At 44.7% G+C, this 25,607-nt stretch overlaps 2 protein-coding genes across 2 annotated transcripts in view; one reads left to right on the forward strand and one right to left on the reverse strand.

Moving 5' to 3' along the window:
• DOCK2 (dedicator of cytokinesis 2) overlaps positions 1–25,607 on the forward strand; it is a 468,222-nt gene that overhangs the window by 232,640 nt on the left and 209,975 nt on the right.
• INSYN2B (inhibitory synaptic factor family member 2B) lies at positions 2,477–24,998 on the reverse strand. The gene is made up of 3 exons (XM_043488770.1): positions 23,206–24,998; positions 22,004–22,078; positions 2,477–2,663 (listed from the first exon to the last, which is right to left on the reverse strand). The coding sequence occupies exons 1-3, from the start codon at positions 24,543–24,545 to the stop codon at positions 2,477–2,479; spliced, it is 1,602 nt and encodes a 533-aa protein (XP_043344705.1). The 5' UTR covers positions 24,546–24,998.

Here is a 25,607-nt window from a genome sequence, read left to right on the forward strand (position 1 = left end):
GAAGCAGTTTTCACATGAGTAAATGAGTATAGAGTTTTGGTATACATATACTTTTTTTTTTTTTTTTAACACAGAGATGATCACTTTTGTTTAGCAGGAAGGTTTTACTGAATTGTTTCCCCCATAACAATTTTAAATGTTCAATTTTCAGAAGAGCCCGAGTGTCCAGTTTCAGGTTGGTGGCCTGAGCAATGTTGTGTTGTGCTTTGGTATAGAATCATTGTAGCCTCGCTTGATTTTTCTCTCTAGAAAGTTCAACTTTTTCTGACCGCGATATCATCTAACACAATTGAGGGTTTATGTGAGGTTCCAACTCAACATATGTGTACAACAACGTACCCTTCTTAGTCATCTGAGTGTTGGATTATCCATTTTGTGTTCCCAGACATCTCTTCCTCATTACAGGCCAACTTTGGCAAGTGATCCTGGCCAGCTCTGGGTGGTTCTGCGCATCTGATGCTGGAATGTACACAGACCTTGTAAAACAGATAGAGTAGGTGTTTCTATCTCCACTTGAGACTGGATAAACAGGCCCTGAAAATTTACACAATTTGCTAAAGGTTGTTGGAATAGACTGCTGTATTGCCTGGGTCTCTTAATTCTGAGAACAGGATTATTTCCATTCTATTGTGCTGCCCAAGAACATAAATTAATTTGAAAATTAGTGTAAGCAAAGCAAATTAAGATGGAAGCTCTACTACAAGATAAAATTATATAAGAGATCCCCAGTGATTTAACTTTATTGGATTATCCTCTGTGCTGTTCTTTTCCATTGTTGGGGCCAACTGCAAGTCTATTGTGTGGATACAGATAAATTCGTGGCTTTTAGCCAGTGGTAGCATATCTTACTGAAATGTGGCTTCTTAAGTATGACAGGTGTATTTGTCTTAATTCTAACTTCATGTTAAGTATTCCAGTCTCATTTTGTGGGTTTAAGCATTACACTAGAAACAGAACAAGAACATCTTGAATGACATTCCCAGATTTAAATAGTGCAAGCCGAGATTCCTTGCCAAATTTCCCTCTCACTCTCACTGAAATAGCTTTGTACACTGCAGCACAGTGACAGGGAAGGTGAAACTGTCAGAGTGGTTTGCTCAATTAGCCTCAATTTGCAGTGGGGAATGTACAGCCCACGTTCACACAGAGTGCTTCACTCTGCAAAGACTAATGGAGACAATCTTCAGCAAATGGGATTATGAAATGCCTTCTTCACTGAATGTTCACTGAGTTTACCATCTCTTTTCTGGGCAGCCTCAATCCAACCACAAGCTGGTAGAGTTTAACAAGAAGGAATAGGAGCCCTGCCAACCCACCCCTCATCCCCAACAGTGTGTAGCAATTACTTAATTATATTATTTCAGTAGTCTGCTCAGCCATGCAAGTTTGACTGGACTCACATGTATGGGGGTCTTATCAAAAGAATGAGCCAGACTTTAAAGGAATTCAGACTTTGGGAAGGAAAGCCATTTAATACTAAGATGGAAAAAAATCTATCCTCATCCCCAGTCCTGCTTCTTCAATCAGGTGACCATAGTCTGGTCACCAGGAAGGGACAGTGTGCAGATTAATAGACTGTGAACTTATCTACAAGGCTGCAAGGGTGGATGGGCAAGTACCAATGCTGTTTTATCTTAGTCTTATTTATGTTTGTGGTAAGATGAAATGGACAGACAGGCTGCTGGATTTCATGATCTTAAATGTTGCAGAGAAATTAATTGTGGAATCTTAAAATTCAAGCCCAAACAAGACCCCATCCATCTGCCAAGCAGTCTCAGGCCCCAGGCTGAGAAGCAGAGTGATTTAAGGTACCCCCTGGAGTAGCTACAGCTGCAGGACAGTCATCCTCACAAGTCCCTTCTACCCTGTGATGTCCTTACTCTGCTGCAGACTCTAAGGTACACACAGCTTGAGATGACAAATCCTAGCTTTGGGATCAAGGGGCTAATCAAAAATGAAAATGACTCAGCCTACCAGATGATCTTGCATTGTTATGCCCTGCCCACTTCTGTTGTACTTACAAGTGTCAATATTTTAGAAAACTGCCAGTTTAGATATATGATGTTTTTCTGGGTATCTGCTTATAACCCTCCTCTGTCTTCCTGCTCTGCACAACATTTTTATTTCTTTTCTTTGGGATGATAAACCCAGGATGAGCAAGAAGTGCTGAGCATCACTGAGATGTAGCAAAGTGCAATGGGGGTTTTGCACTTGGTGGGAATCTAGATTCGAAAACTAGGATATATGACCGGAAGCTAGGCAGGTGCTAACTCGAGTCCATGAAATCCTCAGCCAGCAGGGCACGCACTCAGGTGAGACTGTGATCAGGTGTCCGGCAGCAGCTAAACCATCCAGAAGTCATTCTGGTTTTGCAGGTGGAGTGGCTGGTAGCCTGGGGCCTTCGCTAGGAAGTAGAGAAAGCCTGAGGGCAGTGGTTCCCCACCTTGGGGGGGCAGAGGGGATGGTGCCCAGGAGCTCAGATCCACCAGAAGCACTTCTTCTTCACCTTCTTGGTTTTCCGCCTTAAGTCCTGTTTCTCGGGAACTGGAGGCTCTGCTGGAGACTTTGGTGGGGGAGAGGCCTCCTCAGCTGGCTCTGCTTCCTCCAGACTCTGTAGAACTTCATGGAACCTGCCTTCTTGCTGCCGGAAATCATATTCTACACTGAAAAACACGGAGAGAAAGGAAGGAAAGTAAATTCAAATCGGCACATGCTGATTGAACGTCACCAAGTGTCCAACAGACAGAGAAGAGCCTGGGCTTTGGGATCAAGTCCCAAATGCTGAGGTGCCTGCTGGCTGTGCGACCTTGGGGAAACTGTGCAGTCTTTCTGAATCTCCAGTTTCTCATTGATGGAATTGGCATCTGTAACACCTTCCTCTCAGGGATGTTTCTAAGTTTAAATGAAGCACATAACATGGCAGCCTAATAGTAGATGGCCAGTTAAAATCGTTCCACCTCTCTCTCACATTTATTTAATGCTCCTGATTGTTCATTATTTTTACATACATTTTATGCATAAAACTGCCTCATAATACAATATTTAAGTAATACAGAGAAATATGTGATAAAACTAACAACTCAGTTTCCTTGTCCATAAAAAGGACCTAATAATGGCCCCTTTCTCAAAGGCTTATTTTGGAATTAACATGTTTATAGTGAGGGACAGAGAAGCCTGGTGTGCTGCAGTCCATGGGGTCACAAAGAGTCGGACATGACTTGGTGACTGAACAACAACAAATCTGTATTAATCGAGTGAGAGGATATAAAGGAAGAACCTAGAGCAGTGTCTGGCAGGTAGTGAGTCACCTTGGGGTGTCTGTCCAGTGATAAGGTGCTGTTTGGGGCTTTGTTCGTCACGTGTGACAACCGTGATGTGCCTTTTCGGCGGCACCCACTCTGATCCTGGGTCTCTGGGAGGTGATGTGGGCATAGCAGACCAGCTCAGTGTATGTTTAACAACAGCCCCTTTTTAGCCCTTGCTGGGCAGGAGGCTTTGACCAGTTATGACGCTTCACAAACCATACAGGGTTTTTCCTCTTCCGGGTGAGACATTTCCTTTCCTTCCTTGGTAAACAAGGAGAATGCACCATCTCTGTGACTCTGCATTTCCCCACCTCCCACACTCCCACGCTGGTTGCTCATCTTTGGGCCCTCTGAGAGTTCTAGTGTGAAACCAGGTAACAAACACAGCTACAAGCTTAAGAGCCTTCTCGCAAGCATTCTGGCTCTGGCAGCTCCTCTGTAGGTAAATCTCCTAGACAATTAAGGGCAGAGGCTCTGGCAGCTCCTCTGTAGGTAAATCTCCTAGACAATTAATACATAGTCTGCAGAGATGTCTGCAGGAGTCAGTCTTTGTGGCCCAGCTCTCCAGGCTCTGAGAAGGCTGAGCCAGACTTATAAGACAGGCTGACCATCCCTGATGCCCACAGGCCTGATTCCCAGGCCCTCAAAGGTCAGGGGGAGCCTGAGCACCCACCCAAGCCAGAGCTTTGGCTCTCAGCCTCCGACGCTCTCAGCCCCTGAGGACCCTGGTCCCCAGTGGTATCGTATTTACCTCACAGACCTGTGTACAGATGAGACAATGGAGTCTGTACATTAATCACTCCAACATATACGCACAAAGTAACTGAAACAGAAGTGGAGATCAAGAGATGCCCATTAAAGGAGAATATTTAAATATGTCTGTATTAAGGAATAATATGAAGTAAGCATAAGTTTAAGGCTCCCCAAGGCTCATTGTTAAGTAAAGAAGCAAAGCCAAGAGCAAGATATAATATATTAATAGTAATAACATTAATGGTGATAATAATAACAGCAGTAGGGGCTTAACAACCATGCTTAGGGACCATCAGGGATGGGTGTCTGATTATTTCTGTATATTTGATAAGCTTCCTCCAGATTTTCTTCTCTTCGACTTACATTCTTTCACTTTCTATGCCTCCCTGGTCTCCTCTATAGGGACATCCTCTTGGGTGTGTGATTTATATAATGGATGTGTAATTCAGGCTGCGTTTTTCTAAGCAAAGCTCTATGACTGACTGATTAACTGTGAAATCGTGGCAAAGTCATTTCTCATGTTCAAGCCAAAGTCTCCTCAACTGAAGAGTAAGCATGGTACTACTCATGGGATCTCAGTGATGTATAAACAATAGAATGCATATACAACACTCAGTTCAGAGATAGATACCAACAAACATCAAATGATATTCAGCTAGTCTTTCAACAAACATTTATTGAGTATCTCCCATGCACCAGGCCCTTGGTTAGGTACCAGAAGTGGAGTATTAAAACAGACAGACAGACAGGCATTATCCCTGGCCTCTTCACACTGGTAACTAGTAACTCTGTGTCCTTAGTAAATGCTAGCCAATATCAAGAGCTATTAGAGCTCTTCTAACCAAAGCTCAGAATTTTGCCAGATCAGTGAAGAGAAGCATCCACAGACACACGCTAAGGCTCCCACTTCCAGGATGTACCCAGCATGCTCCCCTGCCACTCCTGAAGCTGGGCTGGGTTCTGTCGCCACTACCCGCAGCTCCCTCTCCCCAGTTGGAATTTAAGGAGGTGGGGTCAGAGGCTGGGGGAGCATTGTCTCTGGCAACCTCTTGTTGCTTTAAGGAAGGAATCTAAAACGATTAATTAACCCTGATTCTCACCCTCTCTTGTATTAATTCACATGCAGAGAACATCCACATTCATAGTTCTCCTGACTCCTGAAATAACCCTGCCTCTTTCACCAAGGCAAAAAATTACCTTCATCCTAGAGCATGGGATAGAGCCAAAGAAAGTAGGCACCCTCTGCTCATTCTAGGAATTTCCTCAGCTTTTAGAGACAGGAAATTCCATCCACCCATTCATCTTACCGTCAATCATCCATCCATCTGTGCATCAAACCATTCCTCTGTCCATCCAGTCAGCCAGCCAGCCATCTAACCATCCATTTATTCATCAACCATCCATTCATCCATACAGTCATCTGTTCATTCATCTGGCCACCGCCCATCCATTCTTCCATCTATCCATGCATGCAGCCATCCATCCTGTTTTAGGACTGACACTTTGCCTAGTTATAGGGACACGACAATGAGATAGAGAGATGTGGGTGCTGCTTTTGTGGATGTAGCTTCCCAGTGTATGATACAGATGATTAAACTAACAATTGCTTTAAAATCTGTCTTTTATATATCTCAGCAACCCCTACTGTCCAGCTCTTCATCCATGTATCTCTACCAAATTATATGAACATACACACAAACCAGCTTCCTTCTTCTCCTTATGTGTGACATTTCTCTGACTTCTTAATTCAAGTAACAAACAGCCATAACAAAGCACCTGAGTGTGTCAAGACTCATAACAGTGTCCTAATACTGGTTAGAAACAAACACTGCTCTGGGTGTGTTCACATGTGTATAGAACTGGCAGGCCTAGAGACAGGAGAGCCAGGAGACGGAATGTGACGTCTGTGTCAGCTCACACGGCGAAGCGCGGCACACTGGAGCACTCAGAGACGGGGCTCTTGCGTGCAGCTCTCCCGGGTTTGAACTGAGGAACTGCCACTTACTGGCTGGGTGACCTTGGGCAAATCGCTTTTCTTTCTAAGGCCCAAATGAAGACAGAGGTTCTGAAGTGACCTTACCAGGTAGTTGTACAGAGGGGGACAATAACAGGGGGAGTGTCCTCATGTAGAATGGGGTCTCTGCCCACTCCACCAAGTCTTTTGTCTTCCTATCTCAGGGAGTGAATGCCTCACCTCCTCACTCATGCCTTTGGCCCTTCAGTAATTGTATACCTTGCCAGAAACATCAGTCTTCACCCCCTCCCCGCCATGTACATTCAGGGAAGAATACACTCTTTATATTTCTATGGAAACACCACAGGATTCCATTATAATCACTGGGACTTAGGGAGCTCCGCAGACTGCCCCCACTGGTCTTGACAATTTAAAGGGGATTGAAAGTGACTTTCTTTTCAAGGCCAGGCAAATACAGAGTATAGAGAAGCATGTGTCCTTTGGAAAGAAATTGATTAATGTTTTTTAGGCCAAAGTAATTTATTAACATAAAGGAAAATTGTCACTTTTTTTCTTACCCATCCTTTTGACAAACTACTGTTTAGTTTAGAAGGGAGGAGAAGGAATACATTTTATTTTGGTCACAGCTGCCTTATAAATGGGCAGGGGCAGTGCCCTCTCTCATGTCTTTCATTTTGAGGCTGGGTAGAGAAGAGGAGATCCCCCTCAACTTCCTACCTGGCTAACCCACACCATATTCAACAACCTCTTGAAAGAGGGATTAAAATGCCTGCTTGAAACAATTCAAGCAAACTTTTAGCAGAGTATTGTTTGCAGATTCTGGAGAATGACTGCCAAGATAGAACACCAGTGACTTTTCCAACCATCCCCCTCTTCTCTCCCTACCCCTCTCCCTTGGCATCTTCTCCATCCACAGGAAGTGCAGGGTGCTTAGTTTGTAGAGAACTCTGACTCACAGTGGTCGGGGGCGGGGCGTGGGTAGCAGATGGTGGTCAAGAAATTGTGACATTATAGGACTCAGGCCCAGAACCATTGAGGTAGTTTGGAGCTTTCAGAGCCTGTAACGTTGGTCCTCTAAGGACACATGGAATGCCTGAGCCCTGTCCAGGGCTGCCCAGCTCAATGTCTGGGCAGTCTTAGAGCCATTCCCAGACAAGAGGTCTGTGCGTGGTGCCACTTTGCATTTAGAAAGTGAGATGTGTGTAAACCAAGAATGCAAGCAAGCTTGAAGTTTTCCATCTTGAGGGCGCCTCACTAACCTAGCTGACAGATCAATGCTTCAGCCATCATGCTAGGTGAAAAACTGAAGAATGTTTTTCTAGGTAATTGGAAGTAGCAAGAGGCCTAAGTCATGGCTTGTCTGGAAGAAAAACTAGTGAGAAGGAAAGAGTAGGTAAATGTGCAAATGCATAAAGCAAACAAGAGTCAGATTCTGGATATAGCATCTTGGCTGGGCAAAGAGAAGTTGGGTGAGACACAAGAAGATAAAAGTTTAGATGGAAATAAACAATAGAAACCTCTTACTTTTATATAGCACTTTCAAACTGCAAACACACCAGGTCTGTATTTTCATTTTACCTTCATGATAGTTCAGGAATCTAGGAATGTTGTTTTCCCTGTGTGAGTTGGTGAAGGGAGTCACATCATGACTTATGATAAGAATCTCAGCTTGCTTTCCTGACCCCTAGTCCTCTCTTTCCTAAAAAGAGATCAGATGTTTTAGCCCATGGCCTAGCTGTTACCAGGGTCTACTCTAAGAAGAAAATGATGTAACTAGAGAGTATAACTAGAAAACCCCAATCACAGAAAACTAATCAAACTGATCACAGTTTTGTCTGACTCAATGAAACTATGAGCAATGCCGTGTAGGGCCACCCAAGACAGATGGGTCATGGTGGAGAGTTCTGACAAAACGTGATCCACTAAAGAAGGGAATTGCAAGCCACTTCAGTATTCTTGCCTTGAGACCCTCATGAACAGTATGAAAAGGCAAAAAGATAGGACACTGAAAGATGAAATCCCCAGGTCGGTAGGTGCTCAATATGCTACTGGAGATCAGTGGAGAAATAATTCCAGAAAGAATGAAGAGACGAAGCCAAAGAGACAACACACAGTTGTGGATGTGACTGATGATGGAAGTCCGATGCTGTAAAGAACAACACTGCATAGGAACCTGGAATATTAGATCCATGAATGAAGGTAAATTGGAAGTCAAACAGGAGGTGGCAAGAGTGAACATTGACATTTTAAGAATGAGTGAACTAAGATGGACTGGAATGGGCGAATTTAACTCAGATGACCATTATATCTACTACTGTGGGCAAGAATCCCTTAGAAGAAATGGAGTAGCCATCATAGTCAACAAAAAAGTCCAAAATGCAGTACTTGGGTAAATCTCAAAAACGACAGAATGATCTTTGTTCATTTCCAAGGCAAACCATTCAATATCACAGTAATCCAAGTCTATGCCCCAGCCAGTAACGCTGAAGAAGCTGAACAGTTCTATGTAGACCTACAAGACTTTATAGAACTAACACCCCAAAAGATGTCTTTTTCATCATAAGGGACTGGAATGCAAAAGTAGGAAGTCAAGAAATACCTGGAGTAAAGGCAAATTTGGCTTTGGAGTACAAAATGAAGCAGGGCAAAGGCTAACAGAGTTTTGCCCAGAGAATGCACTGGTCAGAGCAAACACCGTCTTCCAACAACACAAGAGAAAACTCTATACATGGACATCACTAGATGGTCAATACTGAAATCAGATTGATTATATTCTTTGCAACCAAAGATGGAGAAGCTCTATACAGTCAGCAAAAACAAAACCAGGAGCTGACTGTGGCTCAGATCATGAACTCCTTATTGCCAAATTCAGACTTAAATTGAAGAAAGTAGGGAAACCACTAGACCATTGAGGTATGACCTAAATCAAATCCCTTTTGATTATACAGTGGAAGTGACAAATAGATTCAAGGGACTAGATTTGATAGACAGAGTACCTGAAGAACCATGGATGGAGGTTCGTGACATTGTGCAGGAGGCAGTGATCAAGACCATCTCCAAGAAAAAGAAACACAAAAAGGCAAAATGGTTGTCTGAGGAGAGAAAAGAAGAGAAGCTAAAGGCAACGGAGAAAAGGAAAGATATAGCCATTTGAATGCAGAGTTCCAAAGAATAGCAGGGAGAGATAAGAAAGCCTTCTGCAGTGATAAATGCACTGAGGAAAACAATAGAATGGGAAAGACTAGAGAGTTGTTCAAAAAAATTAGAGATACCAAAGGAACGTTTCATGCAAAGATGGGTGCAACAAAGAACAGAAATGGTATGGGCCTAACAGAAGCAGAAGATATTAAGAAGAGGTGGCAAGAACACACAGAAGAACTATACAAAAGAGATCTTCATGACCCAGATAATCATGGTGGTGTGATCATTCACCTAGAGCCAGACATCCTAGAATGCAAGGTCACATGGGCCTTAGGAAGCATCACTATGAACAAAGCTAGTGGACGCAATGGAATTCCAGTTGAGATATTTCAAATCCTAGAAGATGATGCTGTGAAAGTGCTGCACTCAATATGCCAGCAAATTTGCAAAACTCAGCAGTGGCCACAGGACTGAAAAAGTCTGTTTTCATTCCAATTCCAAAGACGGGCAATGACAAAGAATGTTCAAACTACCGCACAATTGCACTCATTTCACATACTAGTAAAGTAATGCTCAAAATTCTCCAAGCCAGGCTTTAAAAGTACGTGAATCATGAACTTCCAGATGTTCAAGTTATATTTAGAAAAGGCAGAGGGACCAAAGATCAAACTGCCAACATCTGTTGGATCATAGAAAAAGCAAGATAATTACAGAGAAACATTTACTTCTTCTTTATTGATTGTTCCAAAGCCTTTGACTCTGTAGAGTACAACAAACTTTGGAAAATTCTTCAAGAGATGGGAATTCCAAACCACCTTACCTCCTCCTGAGAAATCTATATGCAGGTCAAGAAGCAACAGTTAGAACCGGACATGGAACAACAGACTGGTTCCAAATTGGGAAAGGAGTATGTCAAGGCTGTATATTGTCACCCTGCTTATTTAGCTCATATGCAGAGTACATCATGTGAAATGCCAGGCTGGATGAAGCACAAGCTGGAATCAAGATTGCTGGGAGAAATATCAATAACCTGAGATATGCAGGTGATACCATCCTTATGGAAGAAAGTGAAGGGGAGCTAAAGAGCCTCTTGATGAAAGTGAAAGAGGAGAGTGAAAAAGTTGGCTTAAAACTCAACATTCAAAAAACAAAGATCATGGCATCTGGTCCCATCACTTCATGGCAAATAGATGGGGAAACAGTGGAAACAGTGTCAGACTTTATTTTCCTGGGCTCCAAAAAAATGCAGATGGTGACTGCAGCCATGAAATTAAAAGATACTTGCTCCTTGGAAGAAAAGCTATGACCAACCTAGACAGCATATTTAAAAGCAGAGACATTACTTTACCAACAAAGTCCTGTCTAGTCAAAGCTATAGTTTTCCAGTAGTCATGTATGGATGTGAGAGTTGTACTATAATGAAAGCTGAGTGCTGAAGAATTGATGCTTTTGAACTGTGGTGTTGGAGAAGACTCTTGAGAGTCCCTTGGACTGCAAGGAGATTCAACCAGTCCATCCTAAAGGAGATCAGTCCTGAATATTCATTGGAAGGACTGATGTTGAAGCTGAAACTCCAGTACTTTGGCCACCTGATGCAAAGAACTGACTCATTAGAAAAGACTCTGATGCTGGGAAAGATTGAAGGCAGGAGGAGAAGGGGACAACAGAGGATGAGATGGTTGGGTGGCATCACCGACTCGATGGACATGAGTTTGAGTAGGCTCTGGGATTTGGTGATGGACTGGGAAGCCTGGCGTGCTGCAGTCCATGGGGTCGCAAAGAGTCGGACACAGCTGAACAACTGAACTGAACCTGGGTCCTGGTAGGTGAGGACACATGGTAATTTAAATGAAGAAGAGGTTGGATATAAAGAAGAAAAAGGACCATCTTTTATGGAATGAGCTCTATTCCATACTTCATACTACAAGTTTAGTAATTCTCATGCCTCATGTGATTCTCATAGACCCATGAGATAAGCATTATCTTCATTTTACAAATGAGGAAACTGAGGCAAGAGGAGGTTAAATATTTTGCCAAGGGCACATACTAGTAAGTGACAGAGCAAGGATTTGAGCCTAGACTATCTGGCTCCAGAGCTTGTGCACTAAGACACACAGCGCTGAAAGAACAGTAGTATTCAATATGTGTGAGATCCCGGTCACCAAGTGAGTGTGGGATGGGATGGTGACCCCAGCCCAGTGCACCTAAATGACCTCACATCTCCCTGCAGCACAAGACTCAATGTGACCTGGGCTACTGGAGGATCCTTCATGATCCAGTTGACCAGCCCACCCTCCCATAGTATTTCCCGATTGCAAGGATGCTCTGACAGGGAGACTGTGTACTTGGAGAAGGTAGGCACCCTGTAGGAGGCTGCATACTCAAGGTAGTGTCTGGGCTCCGCTGTGTCGGGTCTGACTGTAGACTGCTGAGTTCTGCAGTAGCCCTTTGCTCATCCTCAGCACGTGGGTCTTGCTCTTTTATCTAGAGACATGGTGATGAACCATAAATCCAGACACTCCAAGCAAGTTGGCTGAGAAACTAATGGTCCATGGCATCTCCCTGAAGACAAAACCACTTGCAAGTCTCTCTCTATCTCTTCATCTCTGTTGGAGTGTTTCTGTGGCTCCTCTCACCACAGAACCCAGGTGCACCACAGATTTATTGACCTCCTGTAACTTTCTTTTTAAAAGAATTAGCTGTAAGAATCAATGGGTTCTGCGAGGGTGGTTGGGTTCCTGTCCACTTGGATAAATCACACCACTTTGGAAAGTGTCTCTGGGGATGAATCACAGTCCAGGAAAGTAGAAACTTCAGTTAGCTTTTTTTTTTTTTTTTTAGTTTTCCCCAGCCTGGAAGGAATATTGTTCCTAAAACTTCCTCCGAATGACCAGTGTGCTCATTATTTATAGGATACAATTTTAAGCTTCACAGATCACAGCCATTTCAAGCCGGCAAGCACGCCCCTTCTCCTTGGGCATCTGTGCTGAGAAGTCCCTGGAGAATTGCAGGTTCTCTTCTTGGTGCATAAATAAGCAGGGCCACACTGCAGAAATCTCCCTGCTGATCTCCATCTGTGGGAGAGGTCTGCACTCTGGGTGCCGTGGCTCTCTGTTGAGAATGCCTTCACATTAAGTCCTCAGGAAGAGAAGGCCATCTCAGAGAACTGTAATACAAATACTCACTGCTGGTGCAAGGTCAGAAGGTAAGAGGGGAAGGGATAGGAATGCCTTCTGAAAAAGGGACTGGTTTAAGCCCTAGATCTGGTGGATCCTGGACAAATCACATGGCCTGCCCAAGTCTCTGTTTCCTCATCCATAAAATGGGAATAATAACCAGACCCATATTTAAGGGTTCTTGGGAGTCTGAAAAGTAATGATACATGTACACTGTTTAGTAAAATGCCTGGCACAGTGCCTGGATCAACAAATAGGAATGATTGTAGCATTAACTTGACAGAGAAATAAAGATTGGGTCATTCTGTGGTCAACTGTGACCCACACACCAGCAGCCATCCATTTGTTATTCCTGTGAAATTCTCAGCTTGCTTGATGTTATATTTATGGCATGTTTCAGCCTGTTTAGCTATTAATACATTAAAATAGGTTTCATTTTTATTGCAGACAAATTGCTGGTGCTATAAATCCTCTTCTTTCCCCTTCCATACGAGGGAAAAGAAGAAAGGGGTAAAACATACCAAGAGAAATGGGGGCTAATGGCAAATGTCTGGGGGACCAAGCCGTCCAGGCTCAGAGAGGTTTCCACAACATCCCCCAAACTTTTTGCCTGTTTTCAAAAGAGACAGCTTGAGCTGTGTTTGGTGGCAGTTGTTTGAAGGGTGCTGTGAAGTGCTGCCATTGACCTTCATGTTCCTGCATTTGAATTGAACACTGGTCAGTCCACACTGCAATGACACGGTAGCAGCAAAGGCATCTGTGACTCCTGGAAAGAACACACATTACTGTGCTGTGCGCTTTGTAATTACTTTTCTCTGCAGACTGCACTGCTGGCCAGACAGAGGACTGCGGCTGCAAGACAAGGCCCTCACAGCGCCCGTGGCTCCATGCTGGGAGAGCATCTTAAACAAATTCACAGACCTAGGTACATTGCATTTCTAGTGAAATGCCTTTTTCTCTGGTTAGGTGATAGCTTTAAGTGGCAGGCAAGGCCAAGGCCCAGTGGCCAAACTACTGAACCATCGAAGGAAACTCAAGAAGGTTCTCGGCACCTCTGACTGCATGACCCCAGGTGACTCATGTAGGTCTCCAGAGCCTCTGTCCTTAGTTGGATGAAGGCTTGGCTGGCCTTTCTCCTACAGGGCGCACAGCTGTGTGGCTTTGCCCTGTGTTCCAGAGAGACTCCTTATGATAAATTCTGAATGTCAAAACAGTGAGGGGGCACAAGAACCAGGATGGTGGCCGCCGGGGACAAAGGGAGGTGTTAGCGGCAAAGCTCCTTTTGTATCTCCCTAACTTCTGCCTAGCTCGGAGGATCGTAGCAGTGGAGGAGTCAGTAATGATAAAAAAAAAAAAAAAAAGGCAGCCTATGGTCTGTAGAGTTTGAGGAAATGAGAGGATGCTTCGCGCACATGCCCTGGGTCAGGAGCCTGCATGACTACCCCTCCCTGAAGCGGGGTAAGTGGGGCTGGACGGCACTCTGCACGCCCGCCCTGGCGGGTGTTTGTGATCGCTCTTCCAGGACACCCCAGGGGGCAGTTCCTAGCATGCAGGCTTCTGGCCCGGGAACAGAATTGGGCTCTAATTGGCCTGCACCTTAATTGGAGGAGGAAAGTAAGCAGGGATTACCATTCTGTTCCTGCTCTCAGATGAGGCCTGAGGAGCTGGGAGGTGTGGGAGGAAGGAGAGATTACAAATTAACCCCTTAAATAATGCAAGATGAGAGCCTGGCCCCGACACGGACCAGCAGAAGCTTGTTTTCTCTTCTCATTGCAAAGAGGAGGCATCATATGACACACTTTGTGAGCAAGCCCCTCTCCCTCTCCCTTTCCCTCCACCCTCATCTGCGCCCTTTAGTTAGGTCTGTTCATGACCACTAACCCTGTAACTGAAGCCAAGCAGAAAGGCAAAGCATCTCTCCAATGATGCATTTAAAACAAAAGCTAGTTTCTGGGCTAGTTCATCAGCAAGACCTTTCTATGTCACAAACGTTTCTAGGAAATCAACTGCCACCTCCTCCTTTCAAGACTCTGACTTTACCTAGTTGAATGTTTCTCGAACTTCTTCAGGATCAGACTTTCCCAGGAGGCTGGCTATACCTACAGATTCCCATCCTCCTCCCCACCTCTCTGAGCCAGCAGGTTTGGGGCTTGAAGGCCAGCAACAAGTATTCACAGGTACCTAGGAGGCCGCTGCCTTCGAGAACAGCATTTAGATCCTGCGTCATAAACACAAACCCTAACTGTGCGCTTGGCTGAGGAGAACTCAGCCATACAACATCCCACTGAGCCCTGATACCCTGCAAGCAGGCCTAGCCTCTGAAGGCAGCATGCCGTGGAATCTGGCCAACAGGCAGAGAGGACGAAGTTCCAACCTTGATATCGTCATTTATTAGTTCAAGTGCCTCTCTCACCCTCAGTCTCCACTGTCTAACATGAATAACGTGCCAGTCCCTGAACCTCAGTTACCTCACCTGTAAAATGGGAGTGTTTTTATCTATCTCATCTGGTTGTTGGGATCAGATATGAAAACAAAATGCATTTACAATGACCTGTAATTGGTGCATGTGTGCATGCTAAGCCACTTCAGTCGTGTCTGACATTTTGCAACCCTGTGGACTGTAGTCCACCAGGCTCCTCTGTCCTTGGGATTCTCCAGGCAAGAATACTGGAGTGGGTTGCCATGCCCTCCTCCAGGAGATCTTCCTGACCCAGGGATCAAACCCACATCTCTATGTCTTCTGCATTGGCAGGCAGATTCTTTACCACTAGTGCCACTGGCAAACCCCAGTAAATGGCAGCTCCCATTTATTTTCCCTTATTTTCACCCCAACAGATCCTTGTCTTCCCTTAGCTGTCAGAGTTGTAAAAATCATCAAAGTCAAATAAACCAACCTCCAATTAGATGTGAGTAGTTTATCAATTATGAGGATTTAATCCAGGTGCATTAGTTTCCTACTGCAGCTGAAATGAGTTACCACAAGTTTAGTGGGTTTAAAAAAACACAAATTTTGCTCTTAGAGAGCCAAAGGTCAGAAGTGCTCCAGAACTGTAAATGAACGTGTCAGCAGAGCTGTGTTCCTTCCGGCATTTCCAGGAGAGAATGCGTCCCCTGCCTTTTCCAGCCTGTAGAGGCCGCCCGCCTGCTTTAACCTGTGGCTGCGCCACTCCCACCTCTGCTTCTGCGGACACACCTTCTCTGACTCTCTCTCTCCTGCCCTCATCTCTCCCTTGTAAGGGTCCATAAGATTACATTAGGCTCACCTGGACCCTCCAGGCTACTCATCCTGTCCTCTAAGATCCTTAATCACACCTGCATTGTCCCTCTTACCAGGTGAGGCGATATATTCACAGGGTCCAGAGTTAGAATGTGGACATATCATGTGGACATTATTCTATCTACTACACTGGGTTTTGATGTTTTGCTAAGAGGACCTGCAGACCTAGTGCCTGAGTTCCCTCTTCCAAAGAGATCACTGGTGTAGTTCAGATACTGTAGAGGGAGATGGGATAGCCTGGATGGAGTTTTCAGTTTTCCACAAATCAGACTTTGCTTTCCTACCATACTCGGTACAGAAGTATTGGGCAAGAGTGTTGGAAGTCCATGATCAACAAGGATCTCAGTGTCTTGTGAATTGCATCAAGTTCTGGGAGTCATCACAGGAAGACTTGATTAGGTTCCATCTTGTAGTGTTCCAGGTATTTGAAAACTGGCAATCCATGTACTACATTCAGTTGTTGTTGATTCAGTTCCAAAAGATCTACTGAAGACCTACTGCACAGAAGCCTTCCTTCCCTAATAAGATTATTTGATTAGTTAAGACCTTCTGTTTCCCCACCCAAGGGTAGGGACACACAGAAGTTGTCACACTGATTTGACTTTGGTTGTTGTTTAGTCGCTCAGTCGTGTCCAACTCTTTGTGACCCCATGGACAGTAGCCCTCCAAGCTCCTCTGTCCATGGAATTCTCCAGGCAAGAATACTGGAGTGAGTTGCCGTTTCCTCCTCCAGGGGATCTTCCTGACCCAGGGATTGAACCTGAGTCTCTCACATCTGCACTGGCAGGCGGACTCTTTACCACTAGTGCCACCTGGGAAGCCCACCTTGACTTTCAGTTCAGTTGCTCAGTTGTGTCGACTCTTTGTGACCCCATGAACCGCAGCACGCCAGGCCTCCCTGTCCATCACTAGCTCCCGGAGTTTACTCAAACTCATGTCCATTGAGTTTGTGATGCCATCCAGCCATCTCATCCTCTGCTGTCCCCTTCTCCTCCTGCCCCCAATCCCTCCCAGCATCAGGGTCTTTTCCAATGAGTCAACTCTTTGCGTGAGGTGGCCAAAGTACTGGAGTTTCAGCTTTAGCATCAGTCCTTCCAGTGAACACCCAGGACTGATCTCCTTTAGGATGGACTGGTTAGATCTCCTTGCAGTCCAAGGGACTCTCAAGAGTCTTCTCCAACACCACAGTTCAAAAGATCAATTCTTCAGTGCTCAGCTTTCTTCACAGTCCAACTCTCACATCCATACATGACCACTGGAAAAACCGTAGCCTTAACCAGACGGACCTTTGTTGGCAAAGTAAGGTCTCTGCTTTTTAATACGCTATCTAGCTTGGTCATAACTTTCCTTCCAAGGAGTAAGCGTCTTTTAATTTCATGGCTGCAGTCAGCATCTGCAGTGATTTTGGAGCCCCAAAAAAATAAAGTCTGACACTGTTTCCACTGTCTCCCCATCTATTTCCCATGAGGTGATGGGACCAGATGCCATTTCTGAATGTTAAACTTTAAGCCAACTTTTTCACTCTCCTCTTTCACTTTCATCAAGTCTTTTTAGTTCCTCTTCACTCTCTGCCCTTTGACTTTAGGACCACCTAAATAGCTGTCTCAAGCCTGCCACTGCTTTTCATCCTCTACCCCACCCCAGTCAGTGTGGCTATTCCCTTCTTTGAGGGTTCTACTGATCACTAACTATGTATTAGACACTGGCCATGACTTTGAGATACTGGTCTTCTGCTGAAGGAAAGAAACTCATAAACCCTGTGTTGCAACGTCATAAGAGAAATGGTATAGCAGAGGAATGTGCATGCCAAGGGGCTCTTTCTTGGGAAGGAGTGAAAGGCTATTTAGAGGAACTGGCTTTTAAGCTGCAAGACTACAAGTTTTCCAGATGAAGCAGGGCAGAAAAGGCATTCCAGGAAATGAAGAAACTTATGTATGATAGAACACCCAGTATTTGAAGCCAGCTGAGTAGTTCGCTGTGGCTGGGAAGAGATAGGAGACCCAGCAGTTAAGAAGGTTAGTGTCACATTCAAAGGGCCTTGAAAAATTAGCTAAAGGAAACAACAGGAAGTGGGACAAAATTGTTTAACAGGGGAGTGACATGATCAGATTCTAGTTTTCAGTAAGTTAGCAACCTGTGTGAAGAATTACTTGGGACAGACTGAAAGGGATCTATGGCAAAAAGGCCAGTTAGCATTTAAGTGATGAGGCTCTTTATGGACCAGAGATGAAGGTAATGAAGCTAAGGGGCTGGATATAGCAGGTAGAATCAGTAGCCAGTTTGATGCGTGTTGTAAAGGAGAAGAATGAGACAACGTGGGCCACAGTTTCTTTATGAAATCATGGTCAGCAGTGCTGAACAAATAAGAAATGTAGGAAGAGAATTTTGTGGAGGAAAATACGAAATGTATTTTGGTATATGGTAAACTTGATAATTTGAGGTACATTTGAGATATCAAGATGGAAAGATTCATAGGTAGTATATGTGTATGTATGTATGTATGTATGTGCATATATATATATACATATAAATATATATATATATATAAAGAGAGAGAGAGCACTCATAAAAGAAAAGATAGAGGAAGGTGATGTCACTGACATTAAAATCTATGAGTGCCGTTGAAGCCATGAACAGAGGCTGAGCACAAGAAGAGGAGACAGCCTGCCCAGGAAGACCCCTGAACAGACAAGAGCTCTCTGTCGTCTCCTCCTCTCTAGCACCTTTCACGTCTTATGTGGCCAGTCTGTCCCATTCAGAATGGTTTAGTTTGCTTCTTGCTCTTTATTTCCATTTCCTAAGAAACACACCTGGATGATAGGAGAAATTTTTTCTTTCTGAGCAAAACTTCCAATTCTCTTCCCTTAAAATATTTGAGGCATTTTAACTTAAACCAGGTAGACGTTTTCCTGGGAGCTACATCCATAAAATAAAGGCATGATCAGTGTAGTCAAAGACCTCCAAAGAGGCTCCGCGATTATTTTTTGAGTGACTGTGAAGATGAAGTGCAGGGAGATGTGACTGCAGGAGTAAAAACTGGACTGAGAGAAGGAGGAGGGAATGTGGCTTGGAGAGAGCTCACGACCTTGAGAAGAGGAAAGGAAGAGGATTCCTTAGGGCACTGTTTTCCCAAATTGCAATCACTGTTTATCACCTCCAAGGTTTTTGTGAAACTCCCCACACCACTTGCACAATTATGTACTTAATTTTTTCTCCTTAAATCAATTCACTTTTTAGACTAAAAAACATGTATACAAAACAGGCAATATATCTTTTGAAAATGGAGACCTGCATAACAGTGAATATATAGGAGGGTTAGTTTTGAAAGTTAAAAGCTTCCATAAAGAATTAGAAATGATTACATTCTGGTTGGGAACTGTTGCTTGCCCATGGCTATGAACTTGAAACATGCTCACTGTTAGCAAAGAACTGTGATAAGTAAGCGTTAGAAAGGTTTTGAAGACATTCTAGCACCAAACTCAGATTTTTCCCTCTAGGTAAATCAGAAGAATTGAAATCAATTTGAAAAGAGAACAACCTTCTCACTAAGTTAATTCCATGCTATTTAATTTTGAGTACCACAGGAGGCATTCAGAAACCTTCTCAGTAGCTTGTCCTAGGAGTAACGCTAAGGAGAGGTGAGGAGAGTGTTTGGGGACTAAAACAGCCTGGAACCAGCTTGAGTCATAGAGCCAATTCCTACCCCCTTCCCTTGGGTCCCACAGCAGTCAGGGCTCCAAGGGGTTTATTCTTCCTGGTGCATGAAGGTCCTGAGAGTCACACATGAGATCTCTGGGCATCCGTTTTAGTGCTGTTCTCCTTGGGAAGGGAGGATCTATCACAGTGAACCTTAGAAAGAAGAAAGCCAATGAGGCTTTGAGGAGCAGTGGGCAGAAGACTCCTCTTGGAGCTGAGATAATGATTCGGATGGAACCCTTGACCCCACTTGTCTTGATGGAAGCAAGAGCATAGCCATAGCCTTCAGCTGATGGAGCCACTTAGAAAACCTTATGAATTGCTAACTTAGCTACAACATCTCCAGGGAAGAAGACCCGGCAGGCAGTCCATGATGCGCCCATGTGCTTTATGTACAGTGACGTGCCCTGGGCGTCCGTCCATCATCAGGGAGAGAGCCTGCAGCTGCGCAGGGCCCGGGGATGACTGTTCCACATTGCTTATTTATTAGTTTGCAAGCTCTGACTGTCCAGGACACAACACAGGGTTTGAAGCCATTTGAAATGTTAAAAAAGAAAAAAAAATTGACAACTCTCGTCTTCCCTCTGTTACTAAGACAGGGATGTTGTACTGATCTCTTTGCTTTCATCAGACTAATTGCCTGTTCCTTCACAATGGCTTAGATAGAACAACATAGATACTGTCTGGGAGAGCAGTCTGGCTTTGAATGGTAATGAGGGGTAGACACATGCAGTGGCTGCTCTTCTTGGAAAACTGGAAAGGGATGTGTAGATGAAGGTTTGCTAACCCATTCAGGGGTGAGTTTAGACTATTTGCTTGGGACATTTGAAGTAAGTACTAGAAAAATGTAAATATTCTCATACTGGTTGGAAGGTTATAGTTTAGGCAAATATTACCACTTTTAATTCAACCTAGAACACCAGAATGTCAGAACCGAAAGGGACCATAAGAACCATCTAATCAAAGGCCTTCGTTTTTCAGATAAGGAAGCTCAGATGCCAGAAAGGATTTGCCCAAGGCCAGGGCATGAAACTCAGAGAAGATGGGAAAATAATCGTCTGTCCCTTTAACTTAGAGAAGCTAAATAGAAACTCATCTTAAGATAATAGGAAATATACCATTTGGCTGCTGGGAAAAAGGGACTTTTCAAACTTTAAATGGAAGTTATTTAAAAATATTTTTTGTTGTTGTTTAGGAGGAAAAGATTTTGTCCTCCCTGAATCTAGACGTTTAATGAGTATTGTCCTCCTAGTGATAGGAACTTTGCTTATGATAGGGGATATAAAAAAAAAAAGAAAATAAGGAACAAGGGTAAGCAATTGATGAGACTCCTTAATTATTCTTTCCAATGCCCAAGCCTTTTCCAGAGCTCCCTTTTAAGAGGAGATATTTCACACTAAGGTAAAGGACATATTTTTGTGAGCAATCCTGAAGCTCCTGGTATTTGATGAAAACACTTTGTGGTCCTGTGACTTTTGGGTTTAAAGAATTGACAATTCAGTGAGAAAATGTCCAAGAGCTCAGCTGAGGTGGGAGCCTCTGACTTCCAGGTGCCCATCCCTTGCTAGGGAGAAATCTCAGGATTCTACTGCAGAGAATGAGACATTACAAACACACACACACAGGCAACCCAGTTGGGCTTCAATGTGCTCAGACCCTTGCTGCCTTTCTCATCGAGAGAGAAAAGTAATAGAGAAAATCACACAGAATTAGAATCAAACAGAATTAGATGCCATCACCTGAATGACTGCTTTTGACCACTTTTCCACTGTACCACTGAAAGTAGACTGCCAGCTAAATGGGCATTGATCGTTCCAGTAATAATAGGAGTAAGCCCTTTGATTGGTACAGAAGTTTACTGTTACAAAGGGCATTCCCATGTGTCTCCTCATTTATTCCTAATGGCAACTCTCAAGAGGAATAATTGTCTCCACTCTGCAGATGAGGAGACTGAACCACACATGTTAGCAGATGTAGTTTTGGGGATTCTGACTCCCAGTTTAGGGCTCCTACCACTGTATGATGTTTCCCTTCTGTTTCTTCTAAACATTCACTCTAATGCAGCAACCTTACCTCTTGCTGGAAACAGTGTACTTAGAACTGAATATACAGTGCTTATCACAGTTCTTGACATATTGTAAGTGCTTGGCATGTGGTAGTTACTGTGGAGGAACAGGATGTGTGGTACAACAGTCAGGATCATATATAGGGCTTGGTATCAGAAAGATATGGGTCTGAGGCCTGAGTCTCTGAATATTTGATTTGAGATCCCCTTCAGCTCTTTGAAAATGCTATATGTGAGTGGGGCCAAATGACTAAACTTCCCTGAGGACATGAACACCTACTTCAAGAGGTATACTGTGAAATGAGATAGAAATGGACATGCAGAGCTTAGCAAGGTGCCTGTGCTTAGTACTCAGTGAGAGGAAGGGTGATGATCTCAAAAGGATTTGCTCACAGACCTTATTGTGAGGAAACAAAGCAATGCCTTCTTTGAAACCAGATGTTAACATTTCATAGTCAAACAACCTTGTGTTTTTTTTTTTTTGTCTCATGTATCCAAAGACCCTCTGTCTTTGCCCTTTCTTGACTTTCTGCATCTAAGAGAGATTACAAGAGTGTTCCATGGACCCCGCAACGTCTCTGCTCCACAGAGCAGGTCTCAGTTGTGGCCAGGTACCTGTATATGATGCACGCCGTGTTCTGGCAGGTACTGCAGTTGTTGAGATCTTGGCCAGTTCGATAAAAGTTGCGCCTGCAAAATAGAGCATTTGCTAGATAAATCTATGGGCAAACGCCCCCTGGGATGCACACATTCTACAGACTCATTTCCTGCAGCACAGCATTGTCCTTCTCATGATTTCCGAAGTCTGAAGTTTCATGACCATTGCAAACAAAGAAACAAGAAATCCATATTAATAGGATCTCATGTTTCTAGAATGCTTTATAGATGTTTAAGCACTTTGAGATCTGGATTTTCTTCATGCTGACAGTAATCCTCTGAGATGGGTCAGTTATTCTTACCCCAACATGAGAAATGAGGAAACTGAAGGACTTTGTAAATGAGTAGAGGAAGATGATTAAAACTCCTGATCCCTTTAGGTCAGTACCTTTCTCCCTGTCTCGTCACAGTGCTTCTCTCTTGTAAGGCAATGTTGACTCTGATTCATAGCAGCAAATGCCAGTTAATTAATTCTTCCTTTTCCTACCCTTTTGTTGATTAGCTTTCACTATTCCTTTTTCTCAGTCTTTAGGGAACTCTGTTTCAAGGAAGGAGCATCCCACACCTAAACAAATAACTGCCTTCCTGTCCTCAGACGGATGCTGAGTCACCCAGGAAAGTATTTTGGAGCTTCTTTCTCTTTGCGGAATTATGATCTCATTTCAGTCCCTACTTAGCTGGTCCATGATGGACTGGCTCAAGCCTTCCAAGTGTTTAGTGGAGGGCAAGGTCAACAGTAAGCTTAGTGCCTACCTCAAGTCCTCTGTGACAAGCACACAAATAGCTGAAATACCATGCAAATGTAGTAAATCCCTACAGGGATAGGGTTGGGGCAGACCCGCATACTGTCATTCTCCCCTATCATTTATTGACTGTGCCCACATCTTAATAAAAAGTAACTTTTGACCCTGCTGTTTCATTGTCCCCTTTCTCCAGTCTATTGTCATTTGGAAATAAAAACCAGTCATTGGGGAAATCCACCAAAGCCTACAACCCAATGAAGCCCGGTTGGAACAAAGGGACCATTGCTGATAATTTGGGGAAATGATAGAATCTCAAACATTTTGGAGACATTTTACTAATGGAAGGCAAGGTTCTCTCTCTGCCCCTATCCTCCCAAATGACTTTACCCTGCCCCTGCTCCCCCAGGTCCACCTTACCCTTCTGTGAGAGCTCGGGCTTTCTCCAAGTCTTGAATCACATTCAAAAGGACTTTAATTTTCTCTTGGTTTGAGTGCAGAGACTCCTCCACAGATTGCAGCCTGCCCTGGAGGTCACAGAGCTCTCCCTGCACCAGGTGAATTGGGTTAATCCCACCAGTCACTCTCTGCTGCTTGGTCTCCCTTTTCGGGAGAGAGGAGGGGAGGTAACCGCTTCCTGGACAGTTCTGAAGCTCTGGGATGTCTGACTTAATGGGGTTCTTTGCCGTCTGCTCCTGGAACACAGGGCCAAATTCTGACTCACTGTTAGTTTGGAGTGACTGCAGATCCTGGTAGTTGTTACTGGATGAAGAACAGTCTGAAGCCCCCCCTGGTTGGGCTGGCTGACTGTGGGAGCCAGGAGGAGGGGAGCTGTGAGTCCGTGGATGTGAGGGAGCACACCTTTCCGTTGACCTAGATGACAGAGGGCCAAGGTCTTTGTCATCGGAGTTATCTTTGGGCAAAAGCAGTTCAGGTTGCAGTTTCCCTGTGCCAGGCGTGTGATTGGCTCTCCTGGGGGCATTTAAGCAGGGGGGGGTTCTTTCTGAATCTGGTGGCAGCTCTCTTCTTCCGTCACCTGGATGCCGGTCAACCAAAGGGGGTATGGAGTTGCTAATCTCAGCAGGCCCGTCTGGGCTCAAAGTAGACTCCCTTCCTCCCCAGGTAGGACTGTGGTAAATATCATCTGGGACCTGAATGGCAGCTGTTACTTTCTCCAAGGCTCTCCACGTCCCAGCTTCAAAGCATATGCTTACAGGCCCATTGCTTTGCACCTTGGACATTCTAGGGAGAAACGGGTGGGACACCTTGACCCTTCGAGGCCCATCCTCAAGATGCTGAGCCAGCCGTAAGTAGGCAAGGTCAGAGGACACAATGTCCTGCTCAGAGAGATTGCCGTTCACCTGGATGGCATCTTGGGATGCTGTCGGCATTTCCACCAGGGACTTGCTGGCTGTGAGTCTCTTCCTTTTAAAAACCGGGAAATGCTTCCTGAGACTGGGGGAAGTTTGGATCGCGATGTTCCGAAAGCCCCCTGCCTTCTGGGACCTGGGAAAGGAGAGTGAGTAGGTGGGGAGGTGATGGTGCCTGGAGGCCTGAGTCTTGCCCATTACAGCCGGGTCCTCGGACGTCTGGACATCCACCTCAGCTAGGCCAGGTGGAGTCTTACTGGTGCCATCTTCCTTGAATCGGACCTGCTGAGATTTGCTCCTGCGGTGGTGAGGTTGCTTCACCAGCTCCACAGACTCTAGACTGTTACGTTTCAGAAGCACAGGCCTCACTTTCATACTTTGCTGGGCCATTGAGCCTCAGTTGAAAGGATTAGGACCATACACTTCTCCTGGGCGCATTTCCTTAGGTCTTTGGAGCAGCATCTAATGACAGCATCTCAGACACAGAGATCTGCCTCTGAGTATGGGCAGCTCTGTTGGCCATTCCCAGCCAGTAGGTTTTACTTAAGGGGAGAGGGCTCTCCGTAAGGCTTCCCCTGCAGTTAAAATATTATTCCATTGCAGTGGTAGTTACCACTTAGATAAATAAGGAGTTAGACTAATTATTAATCCTTTGATCTACCATGAGAGCTGGTGGGCTGTTTATCAAGGTAGGTTGGCAGGCAGTTCTGATCCTGGAAGAAGCTTGCGATCTTGAACAAAAAGACAACAAAAGTACCATTTAGAGGAGAGCGCCAGACTCCCAATGTGTGAATTCCAAAAGAAACCTGCTACATCTGGAACATACGGCTTCCTTTCCGGGAGCATCGATTCCCGGTCTAAAACTACAGGAGCCTTAAACACATCTTCTTTCCATCACATGTAAACAGGTGGAGAAATAAGTGACCCGGGGCTTGGCTTCTTTCCTGGTACATGATGCTCCTAATGGAACATCCCTATTTATGTCAATCAAAGCTTCCTCCTTTGAGGCCATTGTTTTCTTTCATGCTGTCTCCCTTCTCTTCTGTGAGCAAAACTTAACTTCCTAAATGGCCTCACAGAACCCAGTGGGGAGTGACGTGGACTTGCAGGGGCATTCAGAGGGCAGAGTCCCTGCTGTGCCGTCGTGGCTGAAGTTCACATGTGGGGAAAGTGAGCCACATTTGCTGCCTCTGGGTATCTGAGCCCAAAACTTTGTTCACTTGGGCTTGGGGTCAGGGACCTGGTAGTCTTTATCAGCACGCAAAGGGAGTCTGAAAAGGAAAAGACAAAAAGACGCAACTGAGAACACAGTTCCTGTGGGCCTGGGGTTTCTCTCCAGACTCCAGTCTCCCAGCTGAGGGCTTCTGAGTGGGTGGTCTAGAGGTGAGTCAACTTGCTGCCTTTGTGTCTGTTCCGCTAGTGAGCCGGGCACCTGTGGCTGCCGGGCCTTGA

The sequence above is a fragment of the Cervus canadensis genome, chromosome 16, assembly GCF_019320065.1.
Source record: "Cervus canadensis isolate Bull #8, Minnesota chromosome 16, ASM1932006v1, whole genome shotgun sequence".
NCBI classification, from domain to species: Eukaryota; Metazoa; Chordata; class Mammalia; order Artiodactyla; family Cervidae; genus Cervus; species Cervus canadensis.